General features: G+C 47.6%; 1 protein-coding gene and 17 non-coding genes across 18 annotated transcripts; all 18 read left to right on the forward strand.

Annotated features, from left to right (window-relative positions):
• Positions 1-505: 505 nt before the first annotated feature.
• On the forward strand, positions 506-578 carry TRNAM-CAU (transfer RNA methionine (anticodon CAU)). Its single transcript has one exon. It is a non-coding gene; the product is annotated as a tRNA-Met (tRNA).
• A 638-nt stretch (positions 579-1216) lies between these two features.
• Positions 1217-1289, forward strand: TRNAM-CAU (transfer RNA methionine (anticodon CAU)). The gene has a single exon. It is a non-coding gene; the product is annotated as a tRNA-Met (tRNA).
• Positions 1290-2163: 874 nt separating this feature from the next.
• On the forward strand, positions 2164-2236 carry TRNAM-CAU (transfer RNA methionine (anticodon CAU)). Its single transcript has one exon. It is a non-coding gene; the product is annotated as a tRNA-Met (tRNA).
• Positions 2237-2399: 163 nt separating this feature from the next.
• On the forward strand, positions 2400-2472 carry TRNAM-CAU (transfer RNA methionine (anticodon CAU)). Its single transcript has one exon. It is a non-coding gene; the product is annotated as a tRNA-Met (tRNA).
• A 162-nt stretch (positions 2473-2634) lies between these two features.
• TRNAM-CAU (transfer RNA methionine (anticodon CAU)) lies at positions 2635-2707 on the forward strand. Its single transcript has one exon. It is a non-coding gene; the product is annotated as a tRNA-Met (tRNA).
• Positions 2708-3507: 800 nt separating this feature from the next.
• LOC142803118 (uncharacterized) lies at positions 3508-4695 on the forward strand. The gene has a single exon (XM_075888221.1). It carries the CDS (start codon positions 3508-3510, stop codon positions 4693-4695), a length of 1188 nt encoding a protein of 395 aa, XP_075744336.1.
• Positions 4696-8767: 4072 nt separating this feature from the next.
• On the forward strand, positions 8768-8840 carry TRNAM-CAU (transfer RNA methionine (anticodon CAU)). Its single transcript has one exon. It is a non-coding gene; the product is annotated as a tRNA-Met (tRNA).
• A 401-nt stretch (positions 8841-9241) lies between these two features.
• On the forward strand, positions 9242-9314 carry TRNAM-CAU (transfer RNA methionine (anticodon CAU)). The gene has a single exon. It is a non-coding gene; the product is annotated as a tRNA-Met (tRNA).
• A 401-nt stretch (positions 9315-9715) lies between these two features.
• TRNAM-CAU (transfer RNA methionine (anticodon CAU)) lies at positions 9716-9788 on the forward strand. Its single transcript has one exon. It is a non-coding gene; the product is annotated as a tRNA-Met (tRNA).
• An 874-nt stretch (positions 9789-10662) lies between these two features.
• On the forward strand, positions 10663-10735 carry TRNAM-CAU (transfer RNA methionine (anticodon CAU)). The gene has a single exon. It is a non-coding gene; the product is annotated as a tRNA-Met (tRNA).
• Positions 10736-12081: 1346 nt separating this feature from the next.
• On the forward strand, positions 12082-12154 carry TRNAM-CAU (transfer RNA methionine (anticodon CAU)). The gene has a single exon. It is a non-coding gene; the product is annotated as a tRNA-Met (tRNA).
• A 638-nt stretch (positions 12155-12792) lies between these two features.
• Positions 12793-12865, forward strand: TRNAM-CAU (transfer RNA methionine (anticodon CAU)). The gene has a single exon. It is a non-coding gene; the product is annotated as a tRNA-Met (tRNA).
• An 874-nt stretch (positions 12866-13739) lies between these two features.
• TRNAM-CAU (transfer RNA methionine (anticodon CAU)) lies at positions 13740-13812 on the forward strand. Its single transcript has one exon. It is a non-coding gene; the product is annotated as a tRNA-Met (tRNA).
• Positions 13813-13975: 163 nt separating this feature from the next.
• Positions 13976-14048, forward strand: TRNAM-CAU (transfer RNA methionine (anticodon CAU)). Its single transcript has one exon. It is a non-coding gene; the product is annotated as a tRNA-Met (tRNA).
• A 162-nt stretch (positions 14049-14210) lies between these two features.
• Positions 14211-14283, forward strand: TRNAM-CAU (transfer RNA methionine (anticodon CAU)). The gene has a single exon. It is a non-coding gene; the product is annotated as a tRNA-Met (tRNA).
• A 1219-nt stretch (positions 14284-15502) lies between these two features.
• Positions 15503-15575, forward strand: TRNAM-CAU (transfer RNA methionine (anticodon CAU)). Its single transcript has one exon. It is a non-coding gene; the product is annotated as a tRNA-Met (tRNA).
• A 400-nt stretch (positions 15576-15975) lies between these two features.
• On the forward strand, positions 15976-16048 carry TRNAM-CAU (transfer RNA methionine (anticodon CAU)). Its single transcript has one exon. It is a non-coding gene; the product is annotated as a tRNA-Met (tRNA).
• Positions 16049-18107: 2059 nt separating this feature from the next.
• Positions 18108-18180, forward strand: TRNAM-CAU (transfer RNA methionine (anticodon CAU)). Its single transcript has one exon. It is a non-coding gene; the product is annotated as a tRNA-Met (tRNA).
• Positions 18181-18553: the final 373 nt, after the last annotated feature.

Consider the following 18553-nt stretch of genomic DNA (forward strand, 5'->3'; position numbering starts at 1 on the left):
ATACCGGTTGCGTTTCGCAGTGACCCCTGTCCGCCTCGGTAGCGCAGTAGGCAGTGCGTCAGTCTCATAATTTGAAGGTCGTGAGTTCCATCCTCACCCGGGGCAAAGGCGGTGTAGTTGTTTTGTTTGCTTATGAGAGTTTAATTAGGTCGTGAAGGGTGCGCTGTCTGGTGCAGTAATGAATGACTGTTGCTGAGTTTTCTTACTTTTTCGACCTTTAACTTGTGGGAACTATTGATACCGGTTGTGTTTTCCAGTGACACCAGTCCGCCTCGGTAGCGCAGTAGGCGGCGCTCAGTCTCATAATCTGAAGATCGTGAGTTCAATCCACACCCGGGGCAATGGCGGTGCAGATTTTTTGTTTGCCTATGAGAGTTTAATTAGGTCGTGAGGGGTGCGCTGTCCTGAGCAGTAATGAATGACTGTTGCTGAGTTTTCTTACTTTTTCGACCTTTAACATGTGGGAACGATTGATACCGGTTGTGTTTCCCAGTGACACCTGTTCGCCTCGGTAGCGCAGTAGGCAGCGCGTCAGTCTCATAATCTGAAGGTCGTGAGTTCAATCCTCACCCGGGGCAAATTTGTTGCAGATTTTTTGTTTGCTCATGAGAGTTTAATTAGGTCGTGAGGGGTGCACTGTCTGGAGCAGTAATAAATGACTGTTGCTCAGTTTTCTTACTTTTTCCACCTTTAATTTGTGGGAACTAATGATACCGGTTGCGTTTCGCAGTGACCCCTGTCCGCCTCGGTAGCGGAGTAGGCAGCGCGTCAGTCTCATAATCTGAAGGTCGTGAGTTCCATCCTCACCCGGGGCAAAGGCGGTGTAGTTGTTTTGTTTGCTTATGACAGTTTAATTAGGTCGTGAAGGGTGCGCTGTCTGGTGCAGTAATGAATGACTGTTGCTGAGTTTTCTTACTTTTTCGACCTTTAACTTGTGGGAACTATTGATACCGGTTCTGTTTCCCAGTGACACCAGTCCGCCTCGGTAGCGCAGTAGGCGGCGCTTCAGTCTCATAATCCGAAGATCGTGAGTTCAATCCACACCCGGGCCAATGGCGGTGCAGATTTTTTGTTTGCCTATGAGAGTTTAATTAGGTCGTGAGGGGTGCGCTGTCCTGAGCAGTAATGAATGACTGTTGCTGAGTTTTCTTACTTTTTCGACCTTTAACATGTGGGAACGATTTATACCGGTTGTGTTTCCCAGTGACACCTGTTCGCCTCGGTAGCGCAGTAGGCAGCGCGTCAGTCTCATAATCTGAAGGTCGTGAGTTCAATCCTCACCCGGGGCAAATTTGTTGCAGATTTTTTGTTTGCTCATGAAAGTTTAATTAGGTCGTGAGGGGTGCACTGTCTGGAGCAGTAAATTATGACTGTTGCTCAGTTTGCTTACTTTTTCCACCTTTAATTTGTGGGAACTAATGATACCGGTTGCGTTTCCCAGTGACCCCTGTCCGCGTCGGTAGCGCAGTAGGCAGCGCGTCAGTCTCGTAATCTGAAGATCGTGAGTTCAATCCTCTCCCGGGGCAAAGGCGGTGAATATGGCTTCTTTGCTTCTGAGAGTTTAATTAGGTCGTGAAGGGGCCGCTGTCTGGAGCAGTAATGAATGACTGTTGCTGAGTTTTCTTACTTTTTCGACCTTTAACTTGTGGGAACTATTGATACCGGTTGTGTTTCCCAGTGACACCAGTCCGCCTCGGTAGCGCAGTAGGCGGCGCGTCAGTCTCATAATCTCAAGGTCGTGAGTTCAATCCTCACCCGGGGCAAAGGCGCTGAAGTTTTTTGTTTGCTTATGAGAGTTTAATTATGTCGTGAGGGGTGCGCTGTCTGGAGCAGTAATGAATGACTGCTGCTGAGTTTTCTTACTTTTTCGACCTTTAACTTGTGGGAACTATTGATGCCGGTTGTGCTTCCCAGTGTCACCTGTCCGCCTCGGTAGTGCAGTAGGCAGCGCGTCAGTCTCATAATCTGAAGGTCGTGAGTTCAATCCTAAGGCGGGCCAATGTCGATGCAGTTTTTTTGTTTGCATATGAGAGTTTAATTAGGTCGTGAGGGGTGCGCTGTCTGGAACAGTAATGAATGACTGTTGCTGAATTTTCTTATTTTTTCGACCTTTAATTTGTGGAAACGAATGATACCGGTTGCGTTTGCCAGTCACCCCTGTCCGCCTCGGTAGCCCAGTAGGCAGCGCGTCAGTCTCATAATCTGAAGGTCGTGAGTTCAATCCTCACCCGGGGCAGAGGCGGTGCAGGTGTTTTGTTTGCTTATGAGGGTTTAATTAGGTCGTGAGGGGTGCACTGTCTGGAGCAGTAATGAATGACTGTTGCCCAGTCTTCTTATTTTTTCGACCTTTATTTGTGGAAACGAATGATACCGGTTGCGTTTCCCCGTGACCCCTGTCCGCCTCGGTAGCGCAGTAGGCAGCGCGTCAGTCTCATAATCTGAAGGTCGTGAGTTCAATTCTCACCCGGGGAAAGGTGGTGCAGATATTTGTTTGCTTATAAGAGTTTAATTAGGTCGTGAGGGGTGCGCTGTCTGGAGCAGTAATGAATGACTGTTGCTGAGTTTTCTTACTTTTTCAATTTTTAACTTGTGGGAACTATTGATACTGGTTGTGTTTCCCAATGACACCTGTCTGCCTCGGTAGCGCAGTAGGCAGCGCGTCAGTTTCATAATTTGAAGGTCGTGAGTTCAATCCTCACCCGGGGCAAAGGTGGTGCAGTTCTTTGTTTGCTTATGAGAGTTTAATTAGGTCGTGAGGGGTGCGCTGTCTGAAGCAGTAATGAATGACTGTTGCTGAGTTTTCTTACTTTTTCGACCTTTAACTTGTGGGAACTATTGATACCTGTTGTGTTTTCCAGTGACACCTGTCCGCCTCGGTAGCGCAGTAGGCAGCGCGTCAGGCTCATAATCTGAAGGTCGTGAGTTCAATCCTTACCCGGGCCAAAGGCGGTGCAGTTTTTTTGTTTGCTTATGAGAGTTTAATTAGGTTTGGGGGGTGCGCTGTCTGGAGCAGTAATGAATGACTGTTGCTGAGTTTTCTTACTTTTTCGACCTTTAGCTTGAGGGAACTATTGATACCGGTTGTGTTTCCCAGTGACACCTGTCCGCCTCAGTAGCACAGTATGAAGATGTGACAGCACTTTTACACGTGCCACTGCACTGTATTCCTATATTGATTTGTACTGTTTGCGAAGAAGGCAATAAAGAAAAAAAAAGCCTCGGTAGCGCAGTAGGCAGCGCGTCAGTCTCATAATCTGAAGGTCGTGAGTTCAATTATCACCCAGGCCAAAGGCGGTGCAGTTTTTTGTTTGCTTATGACAGTTTAATTAGGTCGTGAGGAGTGCGCTGTCTGGAACAGTAATGAATGACTGTTGCTGAATTTTCTTATTTTTTCGACCTTTAATTTGTGGAAACGAATGATACCGGTTGCGTTTGCCAGTCACCCCTGTCCGCCTCGGTAGCCCAGCATTCCACTTCCGGCCGCGACAGCGTACGGACGTGTTTATCATGTGCTCCCGTGTAGGGGCGGTTTCAGCGGCCCGTGTGGGCCGCGGTATCAGGTGTACCGAAAAGCCAGGCGAAGATTTCCAGGTTGTTCTGCCTCAGCTGCCTTCAGGTGATTCTGTTTTGCACACGGTTTTTTTGCACGGAAATTTGAAAGCCAGGCCATATCGAGTGGAGCATGTCCGAGACAGCCTTGCTCGTCTTTCGCTGCTGCCGGAAGTGGTTGCCCTTGGGGCATACCAAATGAATCACGTATGGGCAGTGACGTTCAAGGATGATGAGGGTAAAAAGAAGATGCTGGCGGCGGAGTCATTTGACCTAAAGGATCATCGCTGTATGGTGGTTGACCCCCGTGATCGAGGTGTGCGGCTGAAGTTGTACTGGCTTCTTCATGGCGTGCCGGACGAGGCTGTGCGAGTCGCCTTAACGCCCTACGGAAAAGTGACCGAGATAAGCAGAGATAAATGGAAGGTGCAGGGTTGCAATGACAAAGGTTCAACCACGCGGTCGGTCACGCTGAGGCTACACGCGGGCGTGTCCGTGGACGACCTGCCACACCAACTACGAGTTGCAGAGGACATGGCGCTCGTCGTAATTCCTGGCAGATCACCGCTCTGCCTCCGATGCCGGGCTATCGGACACATTCGACGGGATTGCCGCGTGCCGCGCTGTGGGGTCTGTCGTCGCTATGGCCACGATGACGCCCACTGTGTGAGGTCGTACGCCAGCATTGCGGGCCCAGGCCAAACAGACGAAGTGTCTGAACACCTGATGGATGCCGTGGATGCCGAAGAAGCGAGCAGGGAAGACGGTTGTACGGAAGGCCCTGCCACGCCCCCTGAACAGTCTACTGGGGCCGCACTGGAATCTACCAATGAAGGCGACAAGCACTCTGGTGCGTCAGGAACGAATTTAGACACGGCAGCAGTAGAGGACGACGCTACAGCAGCGAGCAAGTCATCTTCAGCTGCGCGAGAGGGCGGCCCGGAAGCAACGGACGCCGAGATGACCAAGGCCGGTGCTATCGCTTTAAAGCGAGCTCGTGAAACACCTGACGGTACCGGAAATGTTGACACGTCGGCCACCAGTGAACCTCCAACAAAGACGGCGACTGGTCGCCGGCCTACCTTTAAACCACGACCAAACCTGTCGCCTGACCGTAGGGGCACTCAAACGTCGGCCCCGCCGTAGCGGAGGGGACGTTCCGAGGCTTTCTACGCTGAGCACACGCAACCACTGTTGCGACGTGAGTATGACACCTGACGAAACAACCTTCAAGAAATGGCGACTAACTTTAAAACTGGTATTTGCATCGCGACGTTGAACTCAAGAGGTCTGTGTTCGCGCAGGAGACAATGCCAGATTAGTCGCATTTTGTTAGAAAACGACATAGACCTCCTGGCTGTACAAGAAACTAAAATGGAAAGTGAAGAACAAACGGAGCAAATGGTTCAAGTTTTTCGCTCTAGGTACAATGTCTGCGTTTGTCATGCTGTTGGGCGGTCAGGAGGCTGTGTCGTTTTCATACGTAGTAGCATCGCGGTTGTTGAAAATGTGTCTACCTGCGATAGCGGTAGGCTGGTTGTGTGCGACTTCAGTTTTTCTGGACTGCCTTGGCGCGTTGTGTGTGTTTATGCACCGAACAGATCGCACGAACGGGAACTTTTTTTCAGAGCGATTGAAGGGTTCTTGAAAACGGAAAGAAATGTGGTGGTTCTAGGGGATTTCAATTGTGTCTGTAGAGCGGAGGATAAGACAACGAGCTTCAATGTGCGCGATAGAAGCGCTGAGCTGTTGAATAAAATAGTGAACGAGACAGGGCTGGAAGATGTCGGTTATGTAATGACGCGAGAGGGTGAAGTAGGATATACGCACTTTCAAGGTCATTCGCACGCGAGGTTAGACAGAATATATTTGTCGGCAAAGTTGGTGCCACTATGCTCATCTTATCAAACTCAACATCTTAGTTTTAGTGATCACTGTCTGGTCAAGGTCAACATTGGCGAAAAACGTAAGGCTGCGAAGTTTAATTGGTTTCTATGGAAATTTAATGAAAAGCTGCTGCAAGATGAAATATTTGTCACAAAAACCAAAGAATGTCTTTCAAATGCTCTTCGTTTGGAGACCAATAACTTCATAGCTGTGTGGGAGCAAATGAAGTGTGATATAAAGATGATAGCGATTGAAAGAGCCTGTGTATTACGTAATCGGGAAAGGCAACAAGAGAGGCAGTTACAAAGCGAACTAGACTACATGTTAAGCGTAGAAAATGAAGTGCCGGGAAAATTTAAGAAAGAAATAAAGGAGGCGAAAGCAAAGCTCGAATTCATCGACGACGAAAAGTACCGCGGAGCAATGATAAGGGCTCGCACTGAACGGCTGTGGATGGGTGAAACGCCCACTAAGCGAGTGCTCAGTGAAGAAAAGAAACATGCAGCAAACAAAGAGATAAATGAAATTCGATACCGCAATTACATTACCCGGGACCGCGAACAGATAAAGCACGCCTTTGTCGAGTTTTATACGCAACTCCTTAGCCATACAATCAATGACCCCGAACGATTCAAAGAGGACTTTCTGACCCTTATGCCGAGATTGGAAGACTCTGAGCGGGAGCTACTGGAAGTAGAAATCACTGTGGCAGAAATTGAATCAGCTATAGATAACCTGGGTAACGGCAAGTCACCAGGGCCGGATGGGCTTGGTGCTGCCATATACAAATTTTTTAAGACAGAAATGGCACTGGCATTACACCGAGTGATCAGAGAATGCTACGACAAGCAGCAAACACCTCATTCATTTAGGACAGCACACGTAGTATTAATCCCCAAAACTGATGACCCCGCAAAGCTACTTTCAGTGGAATCCTACCGACCTATCAGTTTGAGCAACACTGACTATAAAATATACACGAAGGTCCTAGCAAGACGGCTCCAAAGTGTTGTCACATCCCTTGTCGGCCCGCATCAGACATGTGGGATTAAGGGCAGAACCATATTCACAAATATACACGTAACCAGAAGTATTCTAGAATGCTGTGATGCAAATAATGACCGCGTGGCCATGATTCAGCTAGACCTGCACAAAGCGTTCGATAAAGTTGTACATGAAATTTTGTTTTTATTGCTGGAACATGTGAATGTAGGAACTGTCATTACAGAAGGTGTTAGAATGGTGTATCATGACTGTAGGGCTAATTTAGTAATCAACAAAGAAGTAAGTGCTTCAATTCCTGTGCGCTCGAGCGTGAAGCAAGGTTGTGCTTTGTCGCCACTCCTTTTCGCGCTTTACTTAGAGCCCTTCTGTTTACGAATACTTGCAACACCAAGTATAAGAGGGTATACGTTTCTGACCAGTGGAATTAGAATTTTAGCCTATGCTGATGACGTCGCAGTGTTTTGCAGTGACAAAGAAAGTGTGCAAGAAGTTGTACGAATAGCTAGGGAATTCTGTGCAGCAACGGGCAGCGCAATTAGTTGGCCAAAATGTCTAGGCTTTTGGCATGGCCAGTGGCAAAGCACACCCGAAGTTTACTGTAACATGAATTGGAAAATCATGCCCGGAAAGTACCTCGGTGTGCCTTTGGATCATTACCGCAATGCTACGGAGTATTGGTCTGAGGAACGTCAACGCATTAAAAATTGTACTGATAAGTGGGGAGGTCGCAATTTATCAATGTTTGCAAAAGCGTCCGTGTGCAATGTATTTCTGATTGCAAAAGTGTTTTATGTATTACAAGTGTTAACCATGACCCGCACTTCTGTCCAGAAAATGCACCGAGTATTCGCGACCTTTATATGGGGGTCGCAGTGGGAGCGCACGAGCCGGTGCAACTTATTTCATAGGGTAAAATATGGTGGTCTGGGGCTTTTGCATTTGTTTTTTAAGCAGTTGGTGAGCAGATTCATGTTCGCTCGAGATCAAACTGACAATTTCTTGAGAACTGTGATCCAAGCAAGACTGCAGACCCCCTTACCTGATTTCGTCGTGTCATCTTTTTCTTTCGAAGCTGGACCACTCAGTCCTTATTTGCGAGAAGTAGTTACAGCTACACGCCTGCTCAAGGAAAGATTTTCGTACGAATACTTGTCCGACGTGACTAAAAAGAAACTGTATCGTGACCTTCTTGATGTCTTCCTGCCAGTGCCCGTCTACCGAGCTTCGTGCAGGCTAGGTTCTGAGCGTGACGTGTTTAAACGTGTTAAGAGAATGCCGGTCAGACCCTCTGTCAAAACATTCTTCTTTCAAGTGCATACCGGCACTCTCCCTGTACTGCCATGGCTAAAAAGTAAAGGGCTTTTTGTACCGTGGTCCGTCAACTGTCTAATCTGCGGCAAACCAGAAACGATAAATCATATCTTTCTCGACTGCCATGATGCTGTGTTCTTGTGGGACGTACTACAACGGACTATAAAAAAAGAACTACCTATCAACGCCTTTGGAATCCGTTTTCTTCCGTGTGCAGCTGCAGGGGAAGTGCCGAGTGACATGTTAATGTTGCTTTGCATGCATAGTGTGTGGAGGACAAGAATGGATGTACGACATATGCGTGTAGACGCACGTTCAGCGAGAGACTATTTTGTTGAGAGTATGCTGTATACACGAGACGTGTTTAAAGCGCTGCCTGAACCCCCCGAGTGGTTACCTGTGCTCGACCAATTGGCTTCTGTGAAGCCTTTTTAAACCAAGTGCACTGGCCAAGATGAAGCTGGTGTTTTATTAAGTGTACATATTTTGTATGTAATCCTTTTGCTTGTGGTTATTAAAAGGCAATAAAGAAAAAAAAAAAAGCCTCGGAAGCGCAGTAGGCAGCGCGTCAGTCTCATAATCTGAAGGTCGTGAGTTCAATACACACCCAGGGTAAAGGCGGTACACATTTTTTGTTTGCTTATGAGAGTTTATTAGGTCGTGAGGGGTGCGCTGTCTGGAGCAGTAATAATTGACAGTTGCTCGGTTTTGTTATTTTTTCAACCTTTAATTTGTGGGAACTATTGATGCCGGTTGTGTTTCCCAGAGACACCTGTCCGCCTCGGAAGCGCAGTAGGCAGCGCGTCAGTCTCATAATCTGAAGGTCGTGAGTTCCATACACACCCAGGGTAAAGGCGGTACACATTTTTTGTTTGCTTATGAGAGTTTAATTAGGTCGTGGGGGGTGCGCTGTCTGGAGCAGTAATAATTGACTGTTGCTCGGTTTTCTTACTGTTTCAATTTTTAACTTGTGGAAACTATTGATACCGGTTGTGTTTTCAAGTGACCCCTGTCCGCTTCGGTAGCGCAGTAGGCAGCGCGTCAGTCTCATAATCTGGAGGTCGTGAGTTCAATCCTCACCCGGGGCAAAGGCGGTGCAGATTTTTTGTTTGCTCATGAGATTTTAATTAGGTCGGGAGGGGTGCACTGTCTGGAGCAGTAATGAATGACTGTTGCCCAGTTTTCCTATTTTTTCGACCTTTAATTTGTGGAAACGAATGATACCGGTTGCGTTTCGCAGTGATCCCTGTCCGCCTCGGTATCGCAGTAGGCAGCGCGTCAGTCTCATAATCTGAAGGTCGTGAGTTCAATTATCACCCAGGCCAAAGGCAGTGCAGATGTTTTGTTAGCCTATGACAGTTTAATTAGGTTGTGAGGGGTGCGCTGTCCTGAGCAGTAATGAATGACTGTTGCTGAGTTTTCTTACTTTTTCGACCTTTAACATGTGAGAACTATTGATACCGGTTGTGTTTCCCAGTGACGCCTGTTTGCCTCGGTAGCGCAGTAGGCAGCGCGTCAGTCTCATAATCTGAAGGTCGTGAGTTCAATCCTCACCCGGTGCAAATTTGTTGCAGATTTTTTGTTTGCTCATGAGAGTTTAATTAGGTCGTGAGGGGTGCACTGTCTTGAGCAGTAATGAATGACAGTTGTTCGGTTTTCTTATTTTTTCAACCTTTAATTTGTGGGAACTAAAGAAACCGGTTGTGTTTCCCAGTGACCCCTGTCCGCGTCGGTAGCGCAGTAGGCAGCGCGTCAGTCTCGTAATCTGAAGGTCGTGAGTTCAATCCTCTCCCGGGGCAAAGGCGGTGAATATGTTTTGTTTGCTTATGAGAGTTTAATTAGGTCGTGAGGGGTGCACTGTCTGGAGAAGTAATGAATGACTGTTGCTCGCTTTTCCTACTTTTTCGACCTTTAATTTGTGGGAACTAATGATACCGGTTGCGTTTCGCAGTGACCCCTGTCCGCCTCGGTAGCGCAGTAGGCAGCGCGTCAGTCTCATAATCTGAAGGTCGTGAGTTCCATCCTCACCCGGGGCAAAGGCGGTGTAGTTGGTTTCTTTGCTTATGAGAGTTTAATTAGGTTGTGAAGGGTGCGCTGTCTGGAGCAGTAATGAATGACTGTTGCTGAGTTTTCTTACTTTTTCGACCTTTAACTTGTGGGAACTATTGATACCGGTTGTGTTTCCCAGTGACACCAGTCCGCCTCGGTAGCGCAGTAGGCGGTGCGTCAGTCTCATAATCTCAAGGTCGTGAGTTCAATCCACATCCGAGGCAAAGGCGGTGCAGAATTTTTGTTTGCCTTTGAGAGTTTAATTAGGTCGTGAGGGGTGCGCTGTTTGGAGCAGTAATGAATGACTGTTGCTGAGTTTTCTTACTTTTTCGACCTTTAACTTGTGGGAACTTTTGATACCTGTTGTGTTTTCCAGTGACACCTGTCCGCCTCGGAAGCGCAGTAGGCAGCGCGTCAGGCTCATAATCTGAAGGTCGTGAGTTCAATCCTCACCCGGGCCAAAGGCGGTGCAGTTTTTTTGTTTGCTTATGAGAGTTTAATTAGGTCTTGAGGGGTGCGCTGTCTGGAGCAGTAATGAATGACTGTTGCTCGGTTTTCTTACTTTTTCGACCTATAGTTTGTGGGAACTAATGATACCGGTTGCTTTTCCCAGTGACCCCTGTCTGCCTCGGAAGCGCACTAGGCAGCGCGTCAGTCTCATAATCTGAAGGTCGTGAGTTCAATCCTCACCCGGGGCAACTTTGGTGCAGATTTTTTGTTTGCTCATGAGAGTTTAATTAGGTCGTGAGGGGTGCACTGTCTGGAGCAGTAATGAATGACTGTTGCCCAGTCCTCTTATTTTTTCGACCTTTATTTGTGGAAACGAATGATACCGGTTGCGTTTCCCCGTGACCCCTGTCCGCCTCGGTAGCGCAGTAGGCAGCGCGTCAGTCTCATAATCTGAAGGTCGTGAGTTCAATTCTCACCCGGGGAAAGGTGGTGCAGATATTTGTTTGCTTATAAGAGTTTAATTAGGTCGTGAGGGGTGCGCTGTCTGGAGCAGTAATGAATGACTGTTGCTGAGTTTTCTTACTTTTTCGACCTTTAACTTGAGGGAACTATTGATACCGGTTGTGTTTCCCAGTGACACCTGTCCGCCTCGGTAGCGCAGTAGGCAGCGCGTCAGTCTCATAATCTGAAGGTCGTGAGTTCAATTCTCACCCAGGCCAAAGGCGGTGCAGTTTTTTGTTTGCTTATGACAGTTTAATTAGGTCGTGAGGAGTGCGCTGTCAGGAGCAGTAATGAATGACAGTTGCTCGGTTTTCTTATTTTTTCAACCTTTAATTTGTGGGAACTAATGATACCGGTTGCGTTTCCCAGTGTCCCCAGTCTGCCTCGGTAGCGCAGTAGGCAGCACGTCTGTCTCATAATCTGAAGGTCGTGAGTTCAATCCCCACCCGGGGCAAAGGTGTTGCAGATTTTTTTGTTTTCCTATGAGAGATTTATTGGGTCGTGAGGGGTGCGCTGTCTGGAGCAGTAATGAATGACTGTTGCTCGGTTTTCTTACTTTTTTTACCTATAGTTTGTGGGAACTAATGATACCGGTTGCGTTTCCCAGTGACCCCCGTCTGCCTCGGAAGCGCACTAGGCAGCGCGTCAGTCTCATAATCTGAAGGTCGTGAGTTCAATCCTCACCCGGGGCAACTTTGGTGCAGATTTTTTGTTTGCTCATGAGAGTTTAATTAGGTCATAAGGGGTGCACTGTCTAGAGCAGTAATAAATGACTGTTGCTCAGTTTTCTTACTTTTCCACCTTTTTGTTTGTGGGAACTAATGATACCGGTTGCGTTTGTCAGGGACTCCTGTCTGCCTCGGTAGCGCAGTAGGCAGCGCGTCAGTCTCATGATCTGAAGGTCGTGAGTTCAATCCTCACAGGGGCAAAGGCGGTGCAGATTTTTTGTTTGCTTATGAGAGTTTAGTTAGGTCGTGAGGGGTGCACTGTGTGGAGCAGTAATGAATTTCTGTTGCTCGGTTTTCTTACTTTTTTGACCTTTAATTTGTGGGAACTAATGATACCGGTTGCGTTTCGCAGTGACCCCTGTCCGCCTCGGTAGCGCAGTAGGCAGTGCGTCAGTCTCATAATTTGAAGGTCGTGAGTTCCATCCTCACCCGGGGCAAAGGCGGTGTAGTTGTTTTGTTTGCTTATGAGAGTTTAATTAGGTCGTGAAGGGTGCGCTGTCTGGTGCAGTAATGAATGACTGTTGCTGAGTTTTCTTACTTTTTCGACCTTTAACTTGTGGGAACGATTGATACCGGTTGTGTTTCCCAGTGACACCTGTTCGCCTCGGTAGCGCAGTAGGCAGCGCGTCAGTCTCATAATCTGAAGGTCGTGAGTTCAATCCTCACCCGGGGCAAATTTGTTGCAGATTTTTTGTTTGCTCATGAGAGTTTAATTAGGTCGTGAGGGGTGCACTGTCTGGAGCAGTAATAAATGACTGTTGCTCAGTTTTCTTACTTTTTTCACCTTTAATTTGTGGGAACTAATGATACCGGTTGCGTTTCGCAGTGACCCCTGTCCGCCTCGGTAGCGGAGTAGGCAGCGCGTCAGTCTCATAATCTGAAGGTCGTGAGTTCCATCCTCACCCGGGGCAAAGGCGGTGTAGTTGTTTTGTTTGCTTATGAGAGTTTAATTAGGTCGTGAAGGGTGCGCTGTCTGGTGCAGTAATGAATGACTGTTGCTGAGTTTTCTTACTTTTTCGACCTTTAACTTGTGGGAACTATTGATACCGGTTGTGTTTCCCAGTGACACCAGTCCGCCTCGGTAGCGCAGTAGGCGGCGCTTCAGTCTCATAATCTGAAGATCGTGAGTTCAATCCACACCCGGGCCAATGGCGGTGCAGATTTTTTGTTTGCCTATGAGAGTTTAATTAGGTCGTGAGGGGTGCGCTGTCCTGAGCAGTAATGAATGACTGTTGCTGAGTTTTCTTACTTTTTCGACCTTTAACATGTGGGAACGATTGATACCGGTTGTGTTTCCCAGTGACACCTGTTCGCCTCGGTAGCGCAGTAGGCAGCGCGTCAGTCTCATAATCTGAAGGTCGTGAGTTCAATCCTCACCCGGGGCAAATTTGTTGCAGATTTTTTGTTTGCCCATGAAAGTTTAATTAGGTCGTGAGGGGTGCACTGTCTGGAGCAGTAAATTATGACTGTTGCTCAGTTTGCTTACTTTTTCCACCTTTAATTTGTGGGAACTAATGATACTGGTTGCGTTTCCCAGTGACCCCTGTCCGCGTCGGTAGCGCAGTAGGCAGCGCGTCAGTCTCGTAATCTGAAGATCGTGAGTTCAATCCTCTCCCGGGGCAAAGGCGGTGAATATGGCTTCTTTGCTTCTGAGAGTTTAATTAGGTCGTGAAGGGGCCGCTGTCTGGAGCAGTAATGAATGACTGTTGCTGAGTTTTCTTACTTTTTCGACCTTTAACTTGTGGGAACTATTGATACCGGTTGTGTTTCCCAGTGACACCAGTCCGCCTCGGTAGCGCAGTAGGCGGCGCGTCAGTCTCATAATCTCAAGGTCGTGAGTTCAATCCTCACCCGGGGCAAAGGCGCTGAAGTTTTTTGTTTGCTTATGAGAGTTTAATTATGTCGTGAGGGGTGCGCTGTCTGGAGCAGTAATGAATGACTGCTGCTGAGTTTTCTTACTTTTTCGACCTTTAACTTGTGGGAACTATTGATGCCGGTTGTGCTTCCCAGTGTCACCTGTCCGCCTCGGTAGTGCAGTAGGCAGCGCGTCAGTCTCATAATCTGAAGGTCGTGAGTTCAATCCTAAGGCGGGCCAATGTCGATGCAGTTTTTTTGTTTGCTTATGAGAGTTTAATTAGGTCGTGAGGGGTGCGCTGTCTGGAACAGTAATGAATGACTGTTGCTGAATTTTCTTATTTTTTCGACCTTTAATTTGTGGAAACGAATGATACCGGTTGCGTTTGCCAGTCACCCCTGTCCGCCTCGGTAGCCCAGTAGGCAGCGCGTCAGTCTCATAATCTGAAGGTCGTGAGTTCAATCCTCACCCGGGGCAGAGGCGGTGCAGGTGTTTTGTTTGCTTATGAGGGTTTAATTAGGTCGTGAGGGGTGCACTGTCTGGAGCAGTAATGAATGACTGTTGCCCAGTCTTCTTATTTTTTCGACCTTTATTTGTGGAAACGAATGATACCGGTTGCGTTTCCCCGTGACCCCTGTCCGCCTCGGTAGCGCAGTAGGCAGCGCGTCAGTCTCATAATCTGAAGGTCGTGAGTTCAATTCTCACCCGGGGAAAGGTGGTGCAGATATTTGTTTGCTTATAAGAGTTTAATTAGGTCGTGAGGGGTGCGCTGTCTGGAGCAGTAATGAATGACTGTTGCTGAGTTTTCATACTTTTTCAATTTTTAACTTGTGGGAACTATTGATACTGGTTGTGTTTCCCAATGACACCTGTCTGCCTCGGTAGCGCAGTAGGCAGCGCGTCAGTTTCATAATTTGAAGGTCGTGAGTTCAATCCTCACCCGGGGCAAAGGTGGTGCAGTTCTTTGTTTGCTTATGAGAGTTTAATTAGGTCGTGAGGGGTGCGCTGTCTGAAGCAGTAATGAATGACTGTTGCTGAGTTTTCTTACTTTTTCGACCTTTAACTTGTGGGAACTATTGATACCTGTTGTGTTTTCCAGTGACACCTGTCCGCCTCGGTAGCGCAGTAGGCAGCGCGTCAGGCTCATAATCTGAAGGTCGTGAGTTCAATCCTTACCCGGGCCAAAGGCGGTGCAGTTTTTTTGTTTGCTTATGAGAGTTTAATTAGGTTTGGGGGGTGCGCTGTCTGGAGCAGTAATGAATGACTGTTGCTGAGTTTTCTTACTTTTTCGACCTTTAGCTTGAGGGAACTATTGATGCCGGTTGTGTTTCCCAGTGACACCTGTCCGCCTCAGTAGCACAGTATGAAGATGTGACAGCACTTTTACACGTGCCACTGCACTGTATTCCTATATTGATTTGTACTGTTTGCGAAGAAGGCAATAAAGAAAAAAAAAAGCCTCGGTAGCGCAGTAGGCAGCGCGTCAGTCTCATAATCTGAAGGTCGTGAGTTCAATTATCACCCAGGCCAAAGGCGGTGCAGTTTTTTGTTTGCTTATGACAGTTTAATTAGGTCGTGAGGAGTGCGCTGTCAGGAGCAGTAATGAATGACAGTTGCTCGGTTTTCTTATTTTTTCAACCTTTAATTTGTGGGAACTATTGATGCCGGTTGTGTTTCCCAGAGACACCTGTCCGCCTCGGAAGCGCAGTAGGCAGCGCGTCAGTCTCATAATCTGAAGGTCGTGAGTTCCATACACACCCAGGGTAAAGGCGGTACACATTTTTTGTTTGCTTATGAGAGTTTAATTAGGTCGTGAGGGGTGCGCTGTCTGGAGCAGTAATAATTGACAGTTGCTCGGTTTTGTTATTTTTTCAACCTTTAATTTGTGGGAACTATTGATGCCGGTTGTGTTTCCCAGAGACACCTGTCCGCCTCGGAAGCGCAGTAGGCAGCGCGTCAGTCTCATAATCTGAAGGTCGTGAGTTCCATACACACCCAGGGTAAAGGCGGTACACATTTTTTGTTTGCTTATGAGAGTTTAATTAGGTCGTGGTGGGTGCGCTGTCTGGAGCAGTAATAATTGACTGTTGCTCGGTTTTCTTACTGTTTCAATTTTTAACTTGTGGAAACTATTGATACCGGTTGTGTTTTCAAGTGACCCCTGTCCGCTTCGGTAGCGCAGTAGGCAGCGCGTCAGTCTCATAATCTGAAGGTCGTGAGTTCAATCCTCACCCGGGGCAAAGGCGGTGCAGATTTTTTGTTTGCTCATGAGATTTTAATTAGGTCGGGAGGGGTGCACTGTCTGGAGCAGTAATGAATGACTGTTGCCCAGTTTTCCTATTTTTTCGACCTTTTTTTGTGGAAACGAATGATACCGGTTGCGTTTCGCAGTGATCCCTGTCCGCCTCGGTATCGCAGTAGGCAGCGCGTCAGTCTCATAATCTGAAGGTCGTGAGTTCAATTATCACCCAGGCCAAAGGCAGTGCAGATTTTTTGTTAGCCTATGACAGTTTAATTAGGTTGTGAGGGGTGCGCTGTCCTGAGCAGTAATGAATGACTGTTGCTGAGTTTTCTTACTTTTTCGACCTTTAACATGTGAGAACTATTGATACCGGTTGTGTTTCCCAGTGACGCCTGTTTGCCTTGGTAGCGCAGTAGGCAGCGCGTCAGTCTCATAATCTGAAGGTCGTGAGTTCAATCCTCACCCGGGGCAAATTTGTTGCAGATTTTTTGTTTGCTCATGAGAGTTTAATTAGGTCGTGAGGGGTGCACTGTCTTGAGCAGTAATGAATGACAGTTGTTCGGTTTTCTTATTTTTTCAACCTTTAATTTGTGGGAACTAAAGAAACCGGTTGTGTTTCCCAGTGACCCCTGTCCGCGTCGGTAGCGCAGTAGGCAGCGCGTCAGTCTCGTAATCTGAAGGTCGTGAGTTCAATCCTCTCCCGGGGCAAAGGCGGTGAATATGTTTTGTTTGCTTATGAGAGTTTAATTAGGTCGTGAGGGGTGCACTGTCTGGAGAAGTAATGAATGACTGTTGCTCGCTTTTCCTACTTTTTCGACCTTTAATTTGTGGGAACTAATGATACCGGTTGCGTTTCACAGTGACCCCTGTCCGCCTCGGTAGCGCAGTAGGCAGCTCGTCAGTCTCATAATCTGAAGGTCGTGAGTTCCATCCTCACCCGGGGCAAAGGCGGTGTAGTTGGTTTCTTTGCTTATGAGAGTTTAATTAGGTTGTGAAGGGTGCGCTGTCTGGAGCAGTAATGAATGACTGTTGCTGAGTTTTCTTACTTTTTCGACCTTTAACTTGTGGGAACTATTGATACCGGTTGTGTTTCCCAGTGACACCAGTCCGCCTCGGTAGCGCAGTAGGCGGTGCGTCAGTCTCATAATCTCAAGGTCGTGAGTTCAATCCACATCCGGGGCAAAGGCGGTGCAGAATTTTTGTTTGCCTTTGAGAGTTTAATTAGGTCGTGAGGGGTGCGCTGTTTGGAGCAGTAATGAATGACTGTTGCTGAATTTTCTTACTTTTTCGACCTTTAACGTGTGGGAACTATTGATACCGGTTGTGTTTCCCAGTGACACCTGTCCGCCTCGGTAGCGCAGTATGCAGCGCGTCAGTCTCATAATCTGAAGGTCGTGAGTTCAATCCACACCCGGGGCAAAGGCGGTAAAGTTTTTTGTTTGCTTATGAGAGTTTAATTAGGTCGTGAGGGGTGCACTGTCTGGAGCAGTAATGAATGACTGTTGCTCGGTTTTCTTACTTTTTCGACCTTTAATTTGTGGGAAATAATGATACCGGTTGCGTTTCCCAGTGACCCCTGTCCGCCTCGGTAGTGCAAAAGCAGCACGTCTGTCTCATAATCTGAAGGTCGTGAGTTCAATCCCCACCCGGGGCAAAGGTGTTGCAGATTTTTTTTGTTTTCCTATGAGAGTTTAATTATGTCGTGAAGGGTGCGCTGTCTGGAGCAGTAATGGATGACTGTTGCTTAGTTTTCTTACTTTTTCGACCTTTAATTTGTAGGAACTAATGATACCGGTTGTGTTTCCCAGTGACCCCTGTCCGCCTCGGTAGTGCAAAGGCAGCACGTCTGTCTCATAATCTGAAGGTCGTGAGTTCAATCCCCACCCGGGGCAAAGGTGTTGCAGATTTTTTTGTTTTCCTATGAGAGATTTATTGGGTCGTGAGGGGTGCGCTGTCTGGAGCAGTAATGAATGACTGTTGCTCGGTTTTCTTACTTTTTCGACCTATAGTTTGTGGGAACTAATGATACCGGTTGCGTTTCCCAGTGACCCCTGTCTGCCTCGGAAGCGCACTAGGCAGCGCGTCAGTCTCATAATCTGAAGGTCGTGAGTTCAATCCTCACCCGGGGCAACTTTGGTGCAGATTTTTTGTTTGCTCATGAGAGTTTAATTAGGTCATAAGGGGTGCACTGTCTAGAGCAGTAATAAATGACTGTTGCTCAGTTTTCTTACTTTTCCACCTTTTTGTTTGTGGGAACTAATGATACCGGTTGCGTTTGTCAGGGACTCCTGTCTGCCTCGGTAGCGCAGTAGGCAGCGCGTCAGTCTCATGATCTGAAGGTCGTGAGTTCAATCCTCACAGGGGCAAAGGCGGTGCAGATTTTTTGTTTGCTTATGAGAGTTTAGTTAGGTCGTGAGGGGTGCACTGTGTGGAGCAGTAATGAATTTCTGTTGCTCGGTTTTCTTACTTTTTTGACCTTTAATTTGTGGGAACTAATGATACCGGTTGCGTTTCGCAGTGACCCCTGTCCGCCTCGGTAGCGCAGTAGGCAGCGCGTCAGTCTCATAATTTGAAGGTCGTGAGTTCCATCCTCACCCGGGGCAAAGGCGGTGTAGTTGTTTTGTTTGCTTATGAGAGTTTAATTAGGTCGTGAAGGGTGCGCTGTCTGGTGCAGTAATGAATGACTGTTGCTGAGTTTTCTTACTTTTTCGACCTTTAACTTGTGGGAACTATTGATACCGGTTGTGTTTTCCAGTGACACCAGTCCGCCTCGGTAGCGCAGTAGGCGGCGCTCAGTCTCATAATCTGAAGATCGTGAGTTCAATCCACACCCGGGGCAATGGCGGTGCAGATTTTTTGTTTGCCTATGAGAGTTTAATTAGGTCGTGAGGGGTGCGGTGTCCTGAGCAGTAATGAATGACTGTTGCTGAGTTTTCTTACTTTTTCGACCTTTAACATGTGGGAACGATTGATACC

Source organism: Rhipicephalus microplus, chromosome 3 (genome assembly GCF_043290135.1).
Source record: "Rhipicephalus microplus isolate Deutch F79 chromosome 3, USDA_Rmic, whole genome shotgun sequence".
NCBI lineage: Eukaryota > Metazoa > Arthropoda > Arachnida > Ixodida > Ixodidae > Rhipicephalus > Rhipicephalus microplus.

Excerpts from the sequence above, each read along its gene's own strand:
- LOC142803118 (XM_075888221.1), top strand. The coding sequence starts at position 3,508 with ATGTGCTCCCGTGTAGGGGCGGTTTCAGCGGCCCGTGTGGGCCGCGGT.